This window comes from Siphateles boraxobius, unplaced genomic scaffold (genome assembly GCF_051911475.1).
Source record: "Siphateles boraxobius isolate OS27281-9 unplaced genomic scaffold, OSU_SipBor_1 100, whole genome shotgun sequence".
Classification (NCBI taxonomy): domain Eukaryota; kingdom Metazoa; phylum Chordata; class Actinopteri; order Cypriniformes; family Leuciscidae; genus Siphateles; species Siphateles boraxobius.
In genome coordinates, this window is record NW_027508701.1 from 1,720,628 (window position 1) to 1,742,543 (window position 21,916).

The window sequence follows — 21,916 nt, forward strand, 5'->3', positions numbered from 1 at the left end:
GTATTAAATTCAAAATTCTCCTTCTCACTTTTAAATCTCTGGACGGCTTGGCTCCCCCCTATCTCTGTAATCTGCTTCACCCCTACGTCGTCCCTCGGCATCGCCTTGTTTCGATGGGGGGCAGATCATTCAGTGTTGTAGCACCCAAAATATGGAAATCTCTGTTCTGTTAACACTCTCTCTGAATTCAAATCCATGCTCAAAACTCATTTATTTGCTGAATGTCATAACTCTTAAGTTGTACTGGAATGTTTATTTTTTTCTTTTCTTTTTTCTTTTTTTTTCTTCTAATTTTTAATTTTCTGTACCTACACTATCTACCTACTGTTGTTTTGTCTGCTGTCTTTGTCCTCTGCCTTTATCGTTGCTTGTCTATTGTAAAGCGTCCTTGAGCTCTGGAAATGTGCTATATAAATAATAATAATTATTATTATATATTATTATAATTATTATATATTATTATTACTATATAAAATTATTATTATTATTATTATTTTTATTCGCTCACCGGCTCAATGGTTCCTCCAGCTCTGAACATCAGAGGGTCAGTAACAGCTCATAGCTTCTCATTCGCTCACCGGGTCAATGGTTCCTCCAGCTCTGAACATCAGAGGGTCAGTAACAGCTCATAGCTTCTCATTTGCTCACCGGCTCAGTGATTCTTCATTCCTGGTGACAGAGACTGAACAACAGAGGATCAGCAACAGCTCTTAGCTTCTCATTCGCTCACCGGCTCAGTGGTTCCTCCAGCTCTTACCATCAGAGGGTCAGTGACAGCTCATAGCTTCTCATTCGCTCACCGGCTCAGTGATTCTTTATTCCTGGCGACAGAGACTGAACAGCAGAGGATCAGTAACAGCTGAAGACTACGAGTGGAAGAAGAATTTAGAATGTCCCGCACTCGTGCAATCAGTAAAACACTCGAGGCTTCAAACGTGCTTGTTTCCACACTAGACACTGCAATCCACAATACCTCCCAGTGAATTAAGCCTCCACTCAAATCTCCGCCGGTATCCTTCATGCTGCTGGCTTGGGGTTCTCCAGACTTTGTGAGGAATAAACAAACCCAATTTCTTTCGCAGCTTCCCTCCGCTGCCTTTGTGCCTCTCTCCCTTTGTATTCACTCTTTTCTCGACGTGTCTCAGTCTTTCTCTCTATGTCTCTCCGTGTCTCTCTTCAAAATGGCCCTTTTTTTATACTCCACTTTGGGAGCATGGGCCCCAATCACTACTCCCTCCACACCTACCGCTCATTTACTCAATCACCCGGTGACACATATATCTGCTGATACAGCATTATGGGGGCCTATCACAGAGAGAGTGAGGGAAGAGTCTATATAAAGCGGGCCTGCAGTTTATCAAAACCAGGCTGCGAAATATCCAGCATCTGTACGAGATTGTGGAATCGGGCAAGAACACGTTCTCTTACAAATGAATTATTACATTCTAGTCTCCAAAACAATGAAATTGTGCCTAGGGAATGGCTACTTTACTCCCCGTCAACTGGTTTAGTTTATTGCTATGCTTGCAAACTTTTGTCATCGCAAAGCAATGCATTCACTAACGGCTTCTGTGACTGGAAACATCGAGAAGATATCCGAACTAGAAAAGAGTGTTGATCACCGACACCACATGCTTGTTTTTTTGAACAGAGCGAAACACCTGTCTACAGTGGATGCTTTGATTTTCCGGCAGATAGAGACCGAACAAATCTATTAGAAGGAGGTCTTGAGGCGAGTAGTAGCTGTTGTCGAGATTTGGGAGAAAGGAGGGGCTTCATTCCGATGGCATGATGAAACACTTGGATCACCACACAATGGGAAATATCTTGGTTTGCATGAACTGATTGCCGTGTTTGACCCCTTTTTACAAGAACATTTAAAGCATGGACAGAAGGAATAAAGGTAAGCCCTCTTACTTGTCCTCTCGAATTTGTGAAGTTCATCTCATTAATGGGCGAGAGAACCAAGAACATCATAACTGCTGAAATTCAACAGGCTAAATATTTCTCTGTAATTGTAGATTCAACACCAGATCTTTCTTATGTAGACCAATTGACATTTATTTTTAGATTTGTTAGTGCTGTGGACAAAGTAGTTCAACAATTCCTTGGATTTGAGCCCCTCCATAGCCACACAGGTGCAAGCCTTGCTGAGTGTGACTAAAAAAGGTGCGAGACTTGGAGTTGTCACAGTGTCTGGTTGTGTTTCCCTGGGGTTCACTAGAGGTCCTCGTTTTCACGCTGTCATTCACAATAGACTACATTTCCCAGCATTCTGTTCTGCCACTCATCTGTTCATTGCACACAGCTGTTTCCCATCACCTTGTTAGTTCTCTGTGTATATATACCCTGTCTGTTTTAGTGTTTGTCACGGAGTCGTTATTTTATGTCCCCACACTTCTGAGGTTTGTTTCTGCTCGTTTCTTGTTTTTGTTGTTTTGTTCTTGGATTGTTTATACGCTGTTTGACCCTTGCCTGGACTGGATTACGTGAACGGATTTCCCAATAAACATACTGTTATTGGATCTACTGTTTCCCTGTGTGTGTGTCATGACAGAACGACTCCATCATCAAGATCCAGCGGTATGTTTTTTAATATCTCTTCCCCAGCCACCGAGCGGGAGAGAAGGGAGTTGTTTGAGAGGACCCGGTTGGTCAAGTTTTGCGGGACCCGTGGAGGTCGCAGTGGAGGAGGTGGTCAGGAGGAATTCCAACACCATTTTCCACTCAGGCCCCTCTTCGACCCTGGGCTGGTGCGATCCAGTCCAGAGTTTCATCCGGCGCTGTTTCCATCCAGCCCAGAGCGCGCACTTCACCTGTGAAAACGGCGGAGGAGGAGGAAGACCTCTAGCCTCTCCAAAGGCCCGGAGGCCGTGTCCCAGCAGCCCGCCGCTTTTCTGGAGGCTGATTCGGAGATGGTTCACGTCCCGTCTTCCCAGTCAGAGACTGTTCACGTCCCGTCTGCCCAGTCAGAGACGGTTCAGGTCACGTCTGCCAAGTCAATGATTATTCACGTCTGCCGATCCAGAGACTGCTCAAGTCACGTCTGCTGATCCAGAGACTGTTCAAGTCACGTCTGCCGATCCAGAGACTATTCAAGTCATGTCTGCCGATCCAGAGACTGTTCGAGTCACGTCTACCGATCCAGAGACTGTTCGAGTCACGTCTGCCGATCCAGAAACTGCTCAAGTCACGTCTGCCGATCCAGAGACTGTTCAAGTCACGTCTGCCGATCCAGAGACTATTCAAGTCATGTCTGCCGATCCAGAGACTGTTCGAGTCACGTCTACCGATCCAGAGACTGTTCGAGTCACGTCTGCCGATCCAGAAACGGTTCAGGCCACGTCTGATCAGTTCAAGACGGATCAGGAGATGCCCATTCTCATGGCCGCGAGGGCACTGACCGACTATTTAGAACGTCTAGCCCAGATCCTGGAGATGCCTTTCAGACCTTTTGTGTCCGTTGAGCCGGAGCCAGTGTCTGCTGTTCCTGAGCCGGAGCCAGTGTCTGCTTTTCCTGAGCCGGAGCCAGTGTGTTTGTTCCTGTCCTTGTGGCAGTTACTGTTCTGGTGTCCGTTCCTGAGCCGGTGTCCGTTCCTGAGCCGGTGTCCGTTCCTGAGCCGGGTTCTGTTCCTGTGCCCGAGAAGATCAAGAATATGTCCGGTAAATATAAAAGACTTCAAGCACACCTGGAAATGCAAAACCCTTTAATTCACTACATGCCCTGCGCTGGTCATTCTTTGAATCTCGTTGGTTTCAACAGCATAGATGATTGCTGTGAGGAGGTCACATCCTTTTTCAATCTTTTACAATCCCTTTATACCTTTTGCAGCGCATCCACTCATCGCTGGAAACGGATATTTCATGACAGTGAAATTCACATTAGTTTGACTTTTAAATCTCTGTATGGCACAAGATGGAGCTGAAGAGCCGACTCCACCAAGGCTCTCGATGAAAACTACAATGCAATTAGAGAAGCACTTGCAAAAATTGCTGAAGATTGTAATGTGAAAGCAGACACTAGATGTGATGCTGTTGCACTTGTTGGAAAGCTGAATAAACTGGAAACAGCGATTATGACTACATTTTGGCACAGGTTGCTAAGCAGATTTAAGGCAACTAGCGTTCCTCTTCAAAAAAGCGACATGGACTTCTCAACTGCTGTTGACCTATTGCAGTCGTTACACTTTTATGTTGGCACACTTCGAGAGCAGTTTGATGAGGCGGAAGGATCCGCTCGTGCTATCAGTGTTACTCAGTCTTATCAATATGATGTTTGCCGCTCACGAAAGAGAAAGCGGTTTGCGGATGAGTCCTCTGATGAAGATGAAGTGACATTTTCTGATGGGAGTCATAGATTTAAGGTCGAGGCATATCATGTCATTTTGGACAGGCTCAGATCATGCCTATCCAAACGTATTGATGCATACAAAGAGGTGTATGATCTTTTTGGTGTTCTCTTTTACATGGACTGTACAGAAAGTGAATTGCGCATAAGGGCTGATAAACTCTCCTCCACTTATCCAGAAGGCCTAGACAAAGCTTTGTCTGATGAACTCATTCAGTTCCAACATTTTAGCAAAGACAAGTCCTCCACTGCAGAGTTGCTGCAAACTGTTGATCGTAATGAACTTAAGACAACATTTCCTAATGTTTTTGTTGCACTGAGACTATTTTTAACCAAGCCAGTGTCTAACTGTGAAGGAGAGAGATATTTTTCTACTCTAAAACGAGTGAAAAATGAACTTAGGACAACAATGACAAAGAAATGGCTTTCTGCACTTTCCCTGCTTGCCATTGAATCTGAGCTGGTTAGGGGCATAGATTTTGAAGACATTATAAGTCAGTTTGCATGGTCAAAATCCAGAAAAAATGCCATTGTAAGGTGTTTGAATATTTGTGTAAAATATCATTGCTAATTTGGCAGTTTTAACATTAAGTGACATGGCATCTGATGCACAGAAGTCAATGGCACATGTTGCAATGCTTAGTGACGCATCCGGTCTTCCGAAATCCCACTGGATTACTTTTGAAAACCCGGGCCCTGATAACTCCAAATCAGTGGCTATGATTCATCATGCAATCAACGTCATTAATCAAGCAGTACAGAGGATAAATCCAGGACAAGTAGCCGTTGTTACTGCGGACCAGGCTCTGTACAGAATAGCAAAACAAATACAGTGGAGTTGGCCCATTACAGAAGATCATTTTGCCATTGTCTTAGGAGGCGGACTCCTGGAAACTCCTGTAAAGTTAAGTATTTTTTATTTATTTTTAAATAAAGGCTATTTTGGTTTTACACAATTTTGTTCTACTACACAAGAACTTAAATTAATGTAATTTGTTTTGCAAAACACAATTTGTTTAAATGGACTGTTATCCTCTCTACAAAGTTTTACTCGATTGATTTCAGGAAATAAACTAATTGAACACATTATTTTTGAGTGTTGTTGGAGAAAAACTATTTCCAGTAAATAATGGCTGTCATTGGAAAGTCCATTGCATGGATTACATGTGTGGTGCATTTTAAACCAAATTGCCCGGGTAGGAATTGTACTTACCATCATCTTCTAATTCTATTTCATGATGTTTGTCCAAGGAAGAAGACGAAATATTTATTTGTTCACCAGATTTTCCTCGAAGCTGCCCTTCCTTCAGCCTTTGATATAGAAAGACAGAATCATGTATACCTCCCCGGTGAGATCATTTGAGATTTTGAAACAATGCAGTTGAATTACATGCAGTTGCTTTCTTTACTGGGGAACAGCGCCATTTGGCGCATTCTAAGCCCATTTACTGTTGTTATATGAAAAAATGCACCTGGGTAAAAATGTTTTGAAACTACAATAAATAATGGACGGATTGAAAAAAAAAATCATTGCAACAAGTTAGAACGAAGTATCTTATTCAACAATAAGGGGGAGATACTAACAAACAGCATTTCTGTGATCTGTAGTCAGTTTACACGTCACACTCAGCACATGGACAAAAATAATACTGAAATGCAATCCTACAGAAAATCAATGTATATTCAGATTCTTTACAATGTATTCAAGTAAAAAATAAAAGTACACCTGTCTCTCTTTTATTTGGTCTCTTCCAGCTGTGATTCTCTTTAAAAAAAATCACTAATATCTATCAAAAGTCTTTTTCGTAATGGCCGTAATTTAAGGGCTGCAATGTTCAATTTGTTCCACAGCCAGCTGTGTCTTTCTGCACTGCAACCACTAATAAACATATTCAAAAAGTGTTAGATGAATCCAAATCAGATGTATGCGGTAGCTCTTCATCTAGAGATTTCCCTTTTATTATAACCACTGTGCCCTTGAGCAAGGCATTGAACCCCAGGCTACACATTAAACCCGTAATGTGCTGCAAATGGCTTTAAATCAGTTTCTGTGACTTGAATAGCTCTCTAATAAACTGCAAACCTAAACCTCACTCACCATTTCGTCAGTTTCTCAGTGTTTTTCCTTATCCTGCAGTGAAGAAAAAAGAAAAGAAAAAAAAGTCAGTTTATTACAGGAGTTCTTATAACGCACAAAAGATGAAGGTGTTTTAAAGGGGGAAGAAGAGGAATAACTTCAGGATCAAGAAAATGCAGGTTGTATTAAATAAATGCACACAATCACTAGTCACCTGGGCTGAAAGGATGCAATTATGATTAAGAAAAACATATAATATATTACAGCTGTCAATTTATTGTGTTGATTTCATTCAATTAATTATGGAAAATGTATCTAATGAAGTGAAAAAAGAAAACTATGTAAAGCTGCTGCAAGAGGTGAAATACTCACATATCAAAAATCCCCTTCAGTGTTTCCTTCAGGTCTTCTTCTCTGAAATCATATTTCAAGATATTAATAGATGTGCAATGTTGCTTCTCAAGTAAATTAATCTTGTTTTAATTGGAAAATTATACAAAACTATTTATTAAGAATACATTTGTCAGTGTATAATGCAGGTGAGTTAGCATTAGCAATAAGAGACTGTTTGTTCAGTTCACTGCTGATGAAACTGATTAATATATAAAAAATATATATACATTTTAAAGAAAATTTGAATGGAAGCTATGGAGTATACAGGCGTGTGTGTGGAGTTTTTATTCTGATGGTATTGGGTTCTCTCACAATCATTTTATTGAGTCCAAAAGACAAAGATGCAGTGTGTGTGTGTGTGTGTGTGTGTGTGTGTGTGTGTGTGTGTGTGTGTGTGTGTGTGTGTGTGTGTGTGTGTGTGTGTGTGTGTGTGTGTGTGTGTGTGTGTGTGTGTGTGTGTGTCTGCGTATTTTGACACACCTGTGTGTTCTGTTCTTTGTTGAGACTGTCTGAAGATCGGTTAAAGAGAGGAATTCACAGTTGAAATAATGCAGCTGGAGAATGCAGGCCAGAAGGAAGAAGGCTGGCCGTAAGATTCGTGCAAATAGTTCAACGGTGTCGAACTGTTCTAACCCAAAGTCTCGTAACCTGACAGAGTGAACACACGGATTTCATAATCATATGTACATGCTATCAGAAAACTTTTGCCCCAAGACCCTGTTAATTTCATAAATGATTCTAAGAAATTATTATCTTCATGGCAGTCCTTACCTTTCCTCTGTTATGCCTAAAATCTGTTGGAACAGGTTACAGACACTTTTAAACTGGTATACGTAGATCAGCATCAAGACTAGCATAGAGTATCCAACCACAACTGCCCAGAAATACTTCAGCTGACTTCTCCATACTTCATAATGCACCTGGACAAAACAGTTACATCAATATTCAAGTTAAACAGAATTCACAACCCATTTTATTTAAGTAATGTGACATATTTCCAAGTGAAATTAAAATAGGGTCAGGGTTAGGAAACAAAAAAACAACGCCCATTACAGAAATTGTAAACTTCCAGTCACATTTGAAAGTGAGTTTCCCCTAGAATGGGCAGCTCCTGCTAGGAGACACCTTTACGACACTGTGAAGAGCTTGAAGAGCAGCGCGTCTCATTCACGAAGCATGCGTACGCACTAATCTCTGCTTGAAATCTGCGTAGATCGTTTTTACAAACAAATCATGATTCACCAAAAACTTTAGTACTAAAATGTATACTAATCTTCGGGAACATTTAGGAACAACTGAAATTAAACGTACACAAAAAGCACTTTCTCTGTGTGGACTTATAATCTTGTAAAGAAGTTATATATCATCTTAACATGACTATATTACGTTGTATTATATTATTTTTATTAAAAAAAAATATTTAATTAAATTAATAAATAATACAATTTAATTTCATTTTGAATGTATTTCATAAGAAAAACTGTTTTATAGCTTCAGGTGCAAGGTTTCTCTGAATAAAGTGATTTATGTGTATGAGGTCTGGGATCTGGATCTGTATAAAAGGTATTTATTGTGTTTGAACTGGTTTTGAGAATGACACACTTGGCATTGCTCGTATGACGAGACTGACAACAGGCTGTAAAGGAAAGGTTGTGTGTAAAACCCTTATATGGAGATGGTTTGGCCGTGTTTCATGCAAATGACTGCTAACCTCCTGCTCATTTAGAACAGTCTAAATAACATTCGAACCAGATTAAGGGTACGTTTACATGTCAATGATGTACTAAAACCGGAAACGTTCTTTCTTTGCTTTTTTCGCGTGCAGAAGATAACGTTCTCAAGACGTTCTCACATGGATCTGTGAAAATGACTAAAACAAGCTGTGTTCCAGGCCAGTAGATGGCGATGTCACTTTGTGAAGAAACACTATGCGCCTATAGACTAAACACATGCAACACATGACTTCACCGTTTTCACAAATTCACGTTTTTGTAGTTTACACTGAGACAATAACGCAGAGCTGCCAACTTTTGAGGGGGTAGTGCAATGACTGGCTATTGGTAGATTATCGGTTTATGTGCCGCTATGCGCTAGCTATCTGTCACGTCATATTTAAAAGCACCAAAACGGTATTTATTGTTTGAATTTCGTAATGAAATTGACAGAATCTCAGGATCTGAAAGCAGAGAATTGGTTTTATATCAAAAGTAACTGCTCTGTCTTGTCTGTCAGTGTCAGTGTCCTCTTCGCTTCGCAATTTTTCTCTGCGTGAGAAAGTGGATGTGTGGCGTGAGATCGTGTGGAAAGGGTCAGTTGTGTGAGTCTCGCGGTGAATGCGTGAATGTTGGCAGCTCTGATAACCGTAGAATTTTTTAGTTGAACGCAGTCGTGTAAATGGCTCCTTAGAAATAACTCATGTGCTATGAATAATTTAAGTAACCTTTAAAAGCAAGGAAAAACCACTAGAGCAGCAAAATATAGAGAAAAAGCTAGTTAACTATAAATACAGAAAATCTCTAACTTTTACATAATTTCCCATCAGTGGTGCCCAGTAATTAAGCATTTTTCATTCCAAACATTCCAAAGCATAATACACAATTTTAAGCACTACATTTCATAAAAACATAGCATTCATCGTTATTTCAAGAAGAAATTGACACCCGTCTGAGACGTGATCACTGTATGTACGGGGTAGGCTGTGTAAGTGTTAAAGTAACTAGTGCTGTGTGCATCTTCCATTGTAGCAGTTTCAAATTATGTTAAACTTGATCGGGGGAAAAAATGCAACCTAAAATGTTTACTCATTTTGCCCCATGTTACGTCTGTTTTAATATTCATGTTTAGACTCAAGCAGCACAGCTATGGGGCAAAATATTCAACCAGTTAAAAACATAAACATTTTATACATAAACGTGATTAATCTTAAGCAATGCTTTGACCCTTTAAATATATATATATATATATATATATATATATATATATATATATATATAGTGAAATTGGTGAGCATTACATTGTGTTTCTGAAATAAAGACAGCTATTTTGAATTATCAGAGAAAAACAAGCATTTTTTATTAGAGGTTCTGCAGGTTGGCTAATGAATGGATCAGAAATGTCTGGTTTTGAAAAGGTTGATACATGTTGTAAACTCACCTCGTACAGAACCACACCGAAAAGGAATAAGCAGATATAGAGGATTTTGTAGACTGCCACTTTGTCTGAGAAACTGACGAAGAAGAACATGAAGCAGCAGCAGAAGATCCAGTACTTCACCAAAAAGCCTTTTACTGATCCTCCCAACACAGTCATCACTGGAGAGCTCTGACTGTTGTCACCTGTAATAGAAATATAGAAATATACACACATTTACACAATATATGAATTATTTTGTGAGTGAGATGTTATATTTCCAAACAAACATCAATTTAAAAGTGCAATTGATGTAAATTGATGTGAAATTGAGTAATTGATAAAAAAAATATTATTTAAAAAAATGGATTCACTTTATTTTGATGGTCCCTTTAACACATTCTGTTGTCTATAAGTAACATTGCACCTTCATGTCTACTAACTCTAGCTAGAGTATTAGTAGAGTATTAGTAGACCGCAGGGTTAGGGTTAGAATAAGTTGACATGTAGTTGCAAAGTGACTAATCGTCAGTAGAGTGTGTGTTGGAGGAGCATCACAATAAAGAGTTTGCCGATATGAAGCAGACAGTCTAGTAATACTCTAATGACATGCAGTTGCTTATAGTTAACAGAATGTTCAAAAGGGACCATCAAAATAAAGTGTTCCCAAAAAAACAGTAACTAAAGTCTAAGCTCCTGTTTACACCTGGTATTAAGAAGCATTTTCTTCAATCTGACCACAAGTGGACGACTCTAAATACAGGTGTAAATATGGTCTTAAATTTTTTGAGCTCTTCCTTTGTCGACCACTTCCAGCATTTTAAATAAATAAATATATAAATAAATCAGGACAGAAGTGGTCAAAAGAGATAGATTAAAAAAACGATCTACCAAATGCTATAAGAAGTCCTTGAACCACTGGCGGCCTTACCTATGTTTCACCCGTTTCAATTGAAACGGGCCCCGCCCTTCAAGGGGGGCCCCAACAAACCAGCAAAATCCCATTCATTTTCTCCGTTTTCAGCCATAATGTCTAAGGTAAACCATCCAAGGTTGATTGACCACGAGCTACGAAGTTGTGAAACGAAGGTTTCTGGGCCGGGTTTCCCGATAACGATGTATCTTAGCTCTTAAGAGCACTCTCTACGGGTAAAGTTATGAACGCTCGCCGGAATTCCACGAGTGTTTCACAAAAATGCACATGAACGCGCGAGAACACGTTCTACGTGCTACTTAAGAGTCGCTGTCCATTTGCGAAGTGCTGAAATATAACCTTATATGGAATCATATTCTGAACGTTTAACCTAATAATCGTCATATGTTGTGGATTAGCAATCAAGACAAGCAGAGTCGGCGCCACGAGGGTTAGGTATGTATATATCGATATAACTATTTTGTAAATTAATATAGTTTTACCATGATTAAATCCGCTTTGCAACTTTGCATTTACACAGATTTGCTAAGACCATCATAAACAACTGCGGCCACAACTCAGCCCTCAATGTCAGTGAAGGCCACGACACTTTGACAGGCTCTAAGGACAGATCTCCTGTGAAGACCTCGTCGACTAGACCCTCAGCAAAGACAACAAGAACCAAACAAGTCCTCTGCACAAACCCCTATGGCCAGCTTCTACTAGTCCCACTAAATATAGGAAATGGCATATCAATCTTCAAGCAGAAGGAGCGGGATGAAGAATTCTGAATCATATCAATCCTCAATCTGACAGCCTGGATTAAATCACACTATGTTTGTTCAGAAGAGAACGGTGCAACCCTCACTGAGCCTTGTTTCTCCATTTCTGTTAACTGCTCTTCAACTGCAATCAATTTTGTTTCATAATTGACACATTTTTCAAACATGAAAAACAATTTTGGTTGGACGATTTTCAAACAATTTTGAATCAACATTGAAGTGTCTTCGGTAGCTCTTCTTTACAGTAGTTTGCATCATTACTGTTTGTTCCTGTTTATTACAGTGAAGCTGCTTTGAAATAATCTGTATTGTATAAATCACTCTTATTAATTAATAAATGGAAACTCACATAAAAATTAAATCAGGCAAGGGAGCCAATCAATGTAAGACGCCTGATATACGTTTAAGTGGTCCCACTTGATATTAAGCGGCTTTATGGGGTTATACTACTGCATGTACTTAAATTGAAATTAATTATTTGATACAATGGACTTATTGTGTACATACATGTTTTACATTGTACTTCTATTTTGAAAATACCTGCATGTAATTACAGCTGTAATTAATGTACAGTATGCAATTACACTGTTGACCCTTCCCATACACATTAACCCAACCTTAAACCTCACCTGTCCATAACCTTACCCGTATCACACCTCAACAGCAGTGCAAGTGTTTTACAATACAACATCAACATCTGGAAACGCTTCATTTTACAGTAAAGTACTTACAGTGTACTTACCTAGAAAGTACTGGGTAATATAAGGTAAGTACATGGGTTAAGGTTAGGTTTAGGGGTAGGTTCAGGGTTAGTACCTAGTTATTACCCAGTTATTGTAATTACTATAATAAGTACATAGTATGTATTGTACATGGGAAACAGGACTGTAAAATTAAGCGTTACCTTGTACTTATGTTTTGATGTAAGTAAATAGTCCTTAAAGCCACTTAATATAAAGTGGGACTGTTTAAGTTTTAGCATCTGCATCCATAATGCCTTTGTTTTGTGGCCCTCAATCATCTTAACACATTTTACATGTATTTTGCAAAAACAGTTGCAGCCCAAATAATTTTTTTAAATCACATATTTAGGTTATATCTATAAATCTTTAGGTTATGTTTAGGTTATATCTATAAATCTATAGTGACTTCACCCAGCCCTAATCAGATAACACAGAACAACCACATGCTGTATATATCATGCACAGATTCTGTAAAAAAACAAAAAACAATAATAATAATAATAATAATAATCAAAAGATCAAAAAGATATCCATACATGCTTGAACTTTGATTTCCATTAAATCATCCGTGCTCTGTAGCTCCTCTTTTTTTTCCTTCAGCCGTTGCCTGAGTAAAATCCAGAAACTAAACGTAAAAGAAACCTGCAAAGAAAGCATTAGATTTTAAAACAGATATGGGACGTTACACATATCTATAACACATCTTATAAAAATGAGTGCTGTAAATCGATTAAAAACAAACACATTTATTTTCTGCAATTAGTCACGGTTTATAAAACCTAATATTAAAGTTTTAAATATATTTTTAAATTGTAATAATTGCACATTTAATATTTAAATGAATGTAGAAACAACATAGACAGTTTTATTTTAAATATTGAATTAATTATAGGCATTCAGCATTACAGTATAATTAAAAATCAATCTCTCTTTTTTATTTTTTACTTTTATTAGGTTTTAAATAATATAACAACTTTCATTTTAAGTGAACTTAAAACGATCTTCACAAAACCCATTATAATAAATGTCTCATTTAGATGTGTTCTTCAGTATATCAGGGCTCAATGTTAACAGTGCTGTAAACAGTGCTTTACGAGTTTTAGATAGAATATATACAGAAAATTGAATAAGGTTTTTAAACACTTTATAGTCTTCACTGCATAAATTATAAATTAAATATAGATTAATCCTTCTTAAAGCCACAAACATTATTCAGTCAAGAACAGTGAGTGATTGTCTGTCTTTTGTTGTTTGATTAGCATTACGGACAGACATCACAGGGTGTGTTTATTAGGCTGCTGTCACTTTAAGACCTGAGAGGATCTGATGCACATCCTATTTTCTTACAACTCTTTACACACATTTAAGCATTCATTTAACTCTTTTAACTGTGTGTAGCAAGGATACTCGACAAAACAGGCTTTTGGCATGATTTTGTCCACAAGCACTGTCTTAAAGGGGTGGTAAAATGGCATTTTCACAAGATGTAAAATAAATCTCTGATGTCCCCCTGAGTGTGTGTGTGAAGTTTTAGCACAAAATACCCCACAGATATTTTTATATAGCATGTTAAAGTTGTCACTTTTTGAGGGTTTGCAAAAACGCACCGTTTTGTGTCTGGCCCTTTAAATGCAAATGAGCTGCCTCCGAGGGCGGGGTTTCAAGATCTCTTGCGTGTTAGCAGCTGCGATTACCTCACGCAGACACAATAAAATGACAGAAACTGTTCTGCCTTTAATGTTAAAACAGAGTCAGACAGAGATTGAGAGACTCAAGAAGAAGTGACAACATGTAGAATGCAACAGGACGTTTCTGAATGGTTAGTTGATGAATGTATGTTGCTGATGTGGAGTTAACTATCTTCAATTAGCATATTCTATCATGATAATCTATAAATCGCTCGTATAGGAACCAGAGTCGACGCCAGAGCAGATCTACTGGAGGGGCATTGGGTCATCCGCGGGGGGGCACTGCCGTTTGAGAATTTTTTTTTCCTTTCTGCTAACACAGCAGAAATGCTTTAAAAAACGAAACACGTTTTATATTTATTATTATTATTTGTTAATTGCGAATTTGTGGCTACTTTACAAATAAATAATCTTACACACAAAAAAATATTAATTTATAGAAGTTTGATTTAAAAACGATTGTATTGCTTCCGCGTGAACATAACTGTGTCCATGGCATGCTCTGTTTTTAATGGCAACGGTGTGCTATACTTAGCAGCGGTCTGTTATCAAGAAATTATAACGTTACATTAGAATTCAACCAAGCCATTATTTCATTTAAGTTAAAATTTGTACATTTAATATTGAAAAAAATAACTAAAATGGATATTTTTTTGGACACGCCATTCAAAGTGCTCGTTGACTGCGATCTGTGGTGCTGATAGTATTCTCTTGTGGGTCGCGCTGCCACAAGAAACATCTTCACACGGACGCCCGCTTGATCGGTTGCGGAGAAATCTCTATTCGTACCGGTGAAATCACAAAGTAAAATGCACTCAAACATGTCCCTGAAAACCACTGATAAACATAATCGGTTTTAATGAGGGGGAAAAAAATAATAATTATGCGAGTGTGGGTTAGAACCCAGAATTTCTTGCACGCTAGTCAAAAATTCCACCACTGGACCATTCAAGCACTTATAAATAAAATTCGGATTGAATATATCTAACGTTATTTCTTCACGTGAAAATTCTTGGCACTAACACATATTAGATCTCATTAGACAAATTAAACACAATGTACTATTTAAATAGATTGCTGGACATTTGGTGTTGTATAGCCTACATCTGATTTATGATTTAGCATTGTATTAGAAACTCTGGTAGGAGGGGCATCAATGAGCGCTAGGGGGGGCACGACCCTCGAATGCCCCACCATAGCGCCGACCCTGATAGGAACTGTTGTGAGATGCACACAGAGTGACTTTCTATTGCATGTGAAAAGAAGGATGCTAAAGTTTGAGCTGACTCAAAAAAACACTCTTATAGCGCTTTTCCACTGCATGGTCGCTGTAAATGGTACCACCTCTGTTGAGGTTCCAAGCGTACCGTACCGATACTAAAATGTGACGTGGAAGCACTGTAGATCACTGATTGGTCAGACAGACAGAATCGTCACCAGCGTCATTGTATTTGCGAGACATCAAACCCGCTAGATTTAAATAGCCAGTTACAGCCACCGCTGTAGCACCTGTTTTAAAACTACTTGCCTGACTTGCTTGAAGAAAAAAAACTTCCAAAAAAGAAATGGCTGAATCGTGGTCAGTGGACGAGAAGCGCAGACGTTCCTGTTGTTGGTTGCTGAGGAGCGGATGATAATGATCAGTCATAATCCCACCCACTTTGAAGCGGTGCTAACTGCAGTGGAAAAGCAACCGAGCTAAAGCGAACCGAGCCGTGCCGCGCCGAGCCAAGTCGTACCACGCAGTGGAAAAGCTGAGCGAGCCGAACCGTGCTGAGCCGTACCATGCAGTGGAAAAGCTGAGCGAGCCGAACCGTGCTGAGCCGTACCGAGCCGTACCATGCAGTGGAAAAGCGCCATTATACAACAACTTTCCTCTTCTCAACACGAACTGCGTGTCCCGGGGGTTTATGTACATTTTAGGGTTGCTGATGTCACTAACCCGGGAGGAATGTCCTGTGGTCCCTACCAGCCGTTTGTTGTAGTCCTTTTCTTTAAGAGCAAATATCTCCCTTTGCTTTGAACTTTGAGCGCTGTAACTTTGCAGATGTTGTTTATGCTCAAACAGCAACATTACACACTAGCTAAAGTTAGAAAAGTGAAATCATACTTTACCACCCCTTTAAGCAGATTTCTGTGCGCACAAGTCGTGTATGTGTCACACAGACAGGAGATTCACAGACGTGCCAGTAGTAACGCACTGCCTTCTTCCCTTTTGTCTTGTCGCGTGTGAATGGTTTAAAAGCATTTGCTTGAATAAGAGTGTGATAATATATTTTAACGGCAGCCAAAGGATGATGGAAAAAAGGGATACATTTTTTAACTGTGTTAAAAAAAAAATAAGGCATTAAACTGAAAAAATGTATTGTGTGAGTTAACATGTTAACTTTGACAGTACTAATAAAAATACAATATCAAACAATATTGAAGATAAACATAAAGTGAAAACATAAACATTTTAATTGATGTAAAACTTTTGATTTTCAGATAGTTCCCAGGTCAAGGAGTACTCGACTCATGAAGATGATAATTTATAGCAGATAACCTGGACTATATAGTGCCTGGGGACTCCACGGACAGTTAGAAACACTTAGAGCTGCATCATATTTTACATTTGCTTATTCAATTTCTGTGCCTGAATAGAGTTATAGTTATTTACAGTTCTACACATATTTATGTTGTATTAAGCTATGCTTATAATGTGTTTATTATCTTCTCTGCAGATGCACTACCCTACAAAATCACCCAAATCATCCTAGAATGATAAATTATTTACAAAAAGAGCTATTAAAGTCATCTGGTCAAATTGTTTTCAAATCGCAATATATATTGCAGAAAAAAAAATATTGCAATGCCAGTTTTTTCCAATGTCGTACAGCCCTAGCTGGTCCAGATGAACTTTCTTAATTTGTTTTAGTGATTACAATGCACGTTTAAGTAAAAATATAATAATACTGATAACAGGTTGTGTATAAATAAAAAAGTTAGGAATCATTTTTGTTTCATGTGCTTTTTATTTATTCTGAAAGGTGGAGGGGAGGAGGCAACGTACATCTGGCCTAGAGCCTCCAAATGTCTAGAACCGGCCATGGAAAGAGCAGCAAAGATTGTTTTACTTTTTATTTTATTTTATTTTAAACTAGCTCATCCACTTGATGAGAGTGAGTGACTGTTGAAGTGGGAGAAGTGGAATAGCATGAGTGAAATATCCAAGTTAGCTAATATTTATTTGAAGCATCAAATTACTTATTAAAAGGTGATGTATACTCTATGTTTGATTACTACAATAGTGTTTAGATCTGATCTATAAATATGAATTTCAATACTTCTGTAATTATTTGATTGTTTGTAAAATAAAGATACTGTGCTGTTAAAAAGGATATTTGTGAAGATATTACACTCATAGGTTGTGTCCGAAATCGCCCCCTATACCCTCATGCACTATTCCCTACATTACTCCACTAATATGGTTCACTTGAGGGAGTGAATGAAAACCAGAGAGGGAATTTCAGACACTGAGTGCGTCGTAAGATCTGCCGCTTTAGCATAGTTTGATCTTCCTGTTTAATAATCATTTTAAACTTGGCAAACTGGCAGCTCCAGTAGTAAGATGAAAAGGTTTATACATACTTGTTTCAATGGCAGAGTTCAAGATAAATCTTAGTTAAAAAATTGAATAATCAATTAAAAAGGGTTTTATACTCGTATGATGTTATGCTGTAGCCACATTAGATCAGAGGTTTAGAAAATGGATGGATGGATTATTCCTCTTCCTTCTTGGCTCTCAACGAAGGCGGTCGCATTTTCTCTCCCTCTCCCTCCCCTCACCTCTCCTGCTTTGCTTCTCTCGTCACGTCTACTGTCTTGTACTTTGAGAGACTCTCGCTACACTGCTCTCCAAAACCAAGAAATTATGTATTTGATCAACTGGTCTCTCAACGCAATTGACACCATCTTCTCGACGAGAAGCTTGGGTTCGGGGGAACCTGACTGCCCTGCCGGGACGTTCGCAGCTGGCTACACGATGGACGCGTGGGAGAGGTGGCGGGTCGTGTGTCTGGCGGCTCTTTCCGTGGAGGACGTTGAAGATATCTACCTATTCGGCACCATGATAACAGGTCTTCTGCTGATTGGATTAGGCATTGCCCTGGTTTATCGAGGAACTAAGCAGACGGTGACAGCTGTCAAAAGCCTCGCAAGGCTGCCCGTGATGATTGAAGCGGTGGGCAGAGCTGTCAGCACTCAGACTGGGTCTATGAACCACAATATGGATAACATCATGGAGAAGCTCACAGCTTTGCAGAGGCAAATGGATCGTTTCAGAGACCAAAACGGACCAGGAGAATAGCCTGTATAAATTGGATGCGGCTACTCGCCCGAAGACCAAACAATTCCAATCTTATCTGTTTCGGCACCCCCCTACCAGCACTGGCCTTGGCCAAGGCCGCTGCTGGAACAACAACTCTCCCGGAAGAGCACTGCAGTGAGATGCTGTTGCATTCCTTCCCCGACTCCTCAGACACCTGCTGATTGTTGACTCTGCCTGGGACATGATCAAGGTTGTCTCCATGGCAACTTGCTGTGTATCGCTATGACAATCCTGCGGACTGAGGCTCCTAGATTATGGTGCTGGCTTAGCGACTCTCTCCAGGCCTACACACACATGAACTTACACATACACAGATATGCACCTAACCCACACCCCATCCCACGCCTTCGCCGCTTCGTACCCCCAGTCTGACAGGCGGGTCTGTGACCAGCGCCATAATGGCTACAGGACCGGATGCTGCTTGCCTGGGCTGGACTACCTCCATCCCCCACTCCCCACCATGTTGCAATGTCTTGTTTGTAGAGTGTACTGTTTATGTGCTAATGTTGCTGAGGTGTTTTTTCCTGTTCCCAGACTGTTCTCCTTACAGGAGCATAGTCTGGGGGTCGCCTTTTTTCTCCTCACCTCTCCTCATGTCATGCTGTATTTTTTTCTCAAGTTGGCGCTGATATAGCAGCCTCGGTAACATCTTATTACCATAGCAAATTCCTTGTATGTGCACAACACTACTTGGCAATAAAATTGATTCTGATTCTGATTCTGATTCTGATTCTGATTCCGCTGCGGGCGTAGCCTTTGAGTGTACATCGCTTGTAAACTTGTTATTACGGTGCATTGTGGGATTGAATGAGTTAACTCAATAACATCCACTATAGTTCTGGAAACCACTACAAATGTCTGTCCCCTCAAATAGTGCCCTATTTTAGGGTATATATGGCGATTTCGGCATGACAACTACTCTCACTCTTGTAGTGGCGATGTGATCGTAATAGACGTAGCTAAATTGTTGTCCTTCAGGAATAACAAAACAGTGATGTTTGTCCTTTAACAATTAATCGTGCAGCTCGGCACTGAGAACACTTTGTTAAGCTATATCACAAGATTTCTGTTACATACCTTTGCAGCGAGGTGCACACAGGGCACTGGATAACCATACACATCAAAGTCAATCAACACAACCTTCGGTAAAGTAGGGAACATGTCAATATGCTTAAGATGGAGTTGACTGATGAATGTAACCACTAGCAGCAATGTCCCATAGACAGCAAGAAATGGAGCGCTAAGCATAGCGAACCGCCGCCGATCCTTCAACATCCAGATCATACATGACCACACCAGTAACATTAATGTGAGCCATGAGTTATAGCAGATGCTCCATACCTGCACACATATAAAGAGAAACAAGCATGTGACTGATGGGTCTCCATCCAGAAGAAGAGCAGTGGGTGTATCTCCCAATTTGGGAAATATGACGATCGGGAAAAGGCATACGTTCTAATAATAAACAAATATGGCAACACTTTATAATAACTGCATGATATTAATCATTAGTTAAGCATTAGTAAACAGTTAATGCATCATTTATAAAGCATTAATAGACATTAACAAGCAGTTTATAATATACATACAGTATATATACAGCTATACATGATTTTTCCTTTTGATTTATAAGCATATCTATACTGTGTTTAATAATTGTATTTTCAAACTTTATTATAAAGTGTTACCAACAATGGTAGGAGCATTCAACTGGTTACACTAGCAAAGATAATATGGCTGTAGCATGTAGGTTTCTTTTTTATGTTTAGCTGTTTTGTTTCCACAGTTTTTGTTATATATTTATTATATACATATATTATATAGAAAACATTCCATTGTCAAAAAAAAAGAAAAAAAAAAGAATTGCTCAATGTTATATATAGTGTGAAATATGTCGTGACGACTGGAGCTGAATGCTTCTGAAGGAAACTAACCCTGGATCATAATGCTCTGTTAATGGCCAGACACTCCAACAACATTAGTGACATGCACTTTCATTAACAACTTTGATCATTATCCTAGGTAACGAGGACAGAAATTACATCAAACAATGTATTTTCATGAACAGCTTATAAAGCATTTTAATATTTGTATTGTGTGGTAACCATTTTATAAAAGCAATAAGGTACAGGAGGAGTCCTGAAGTTATTGGACACGCAGGGTTTTTGGCTTTATCTGAAGTGCAAGAAATTCCACATACTAAAAAATTACAGTGTTGTTTCTCGTCATTAAATTAATTAAATCTGTTGGATATTGGTTTATAAAATACAGCTTCCCTTTCAAGGGAACTCGAGCTGCGTTTGAGACGCGGTGGGAATGCTCTGCGTGATTACGTCGTGAAGCACGTGTAAAATCAGTCCAATGGAAGCCCACTACGACATAGGTGACGTCATAGACCAGGAAACTATAAAGCAGCCCTGAAATCAGAGCGCGACAGCTTCTGTACCTTCAGCAAGCGCTCTGTGTATATCTGTCCTTGTCTATTTATTGTTGTCTGTCAAGCCCATATATCTATTATTATTATGGCGAGCAAGCAAGATTATAGACGGTGTGTTGTTCCCTGCCCTCGTCATATTACGGGTGGGGACACACATCAGCTTTGTGTTGCTTGTTTGGGAGTGGAGCATGCCCAGTCAGTCCTCGAGGGGGCTGATTGTGAGCATTGTATGAGTCTATCTATGAAGACACTCCGCTCTCGCCGATCGCTCTTTGAGGAGGACGGTTCGGTTCGCGCTCCCCGGCTTGGGACGAGCCCGCCCTATCTCAGCTTTCACCTGCAGATCCAGTGTGCTGCGATTTCGAGTTGAGAAGAATTGGTATCATTAGTGTTTTGTTAAGAAAAAGTGAACAAAACAAATAAAAATATTAAGAAAAGGGCAGATGTTTGATTTTTCAATAAATAGGCAGCTCATAACTCTGTTGAATAAGGAGGAGCTTTTAAAAGGAGGTTTTTATAATGCTGTTGCTAGTTAAATATTTACTGGACAGCTGAACATTATGAGAGTGAAAATAAAAAGAGTTTATTAGATGAAATATATCTAAAAAAAACAGGAAAACTCTGTATCTCAGCCTCCTCGTCCGGGACTACTGGTTTTTCCCTATCTCCACACTGAGGTGTCGAGATCGTGGAATAAACCGGTTTCTATTTTATGTGTTTAATACCCAAACGTCTAACTAGAGTAATGTTATGGGTATTAAGTATCATGGTATGACAGTGCCTTGGATTATAGAGACGCTTGCGAGCTTTCTCTCTCCCGAGTCGGCGTCATCATTTTTAACCCCGACGTTACCCACCAGCCATCTTTAATAATAAATACATTTTATTAGGCAGTAATAAAAGGGTCGTAAAAAATCGGAGGGTCGTAGGAACTAAGCTAGTTAGAGGTAGGCAAGATCTGAGGACTGTCGTCATCTCTAATAAAGCTTAGACAAGAAGTCCTGTCCAATGGAAAAAAAAGAGGGACGGTTTTGAGA

At 39.3% G+C, this 21,916-nt stretch overlaps 1 protein-coding gene across 1 annotated transcript in view; it reads right to left on the reverse strand.

Moving 5' to 3' along the window:
• The window catches only part of LOC143747042 (piezo-type mechanosensitive ion channel component 2), a 148,781-nt gene that overhangs the window by 107,670 nt on the left and 19,195 nt on the right, over positions 1 to 21,916 (reverse strand). The window contains 8 exon segments of the mRNA XM_077239493.1: positions 5,562 to 5,659; positions 6,447 to 6,479; positions 6,798 to 6,839; positions 7,299 to 7,466; positions 7,590 to 7,738; positions 9,972 to 10,153; positions 12,922 to 13,027; positions 19,520 to 19,783. Of these exon segments, the coding sequence (XP_077095608.1) occupies positions 5,562 to 5,659; positions 6,447 to 6,479; positions 6,798 to 6,839; positions 7,299 to 7,466; positions 7,590 to 7,738; positions 9,972 to 10,153; positions 12,922 to 13,027; positions 19,520 to 19,783 (1,042 nt within the window).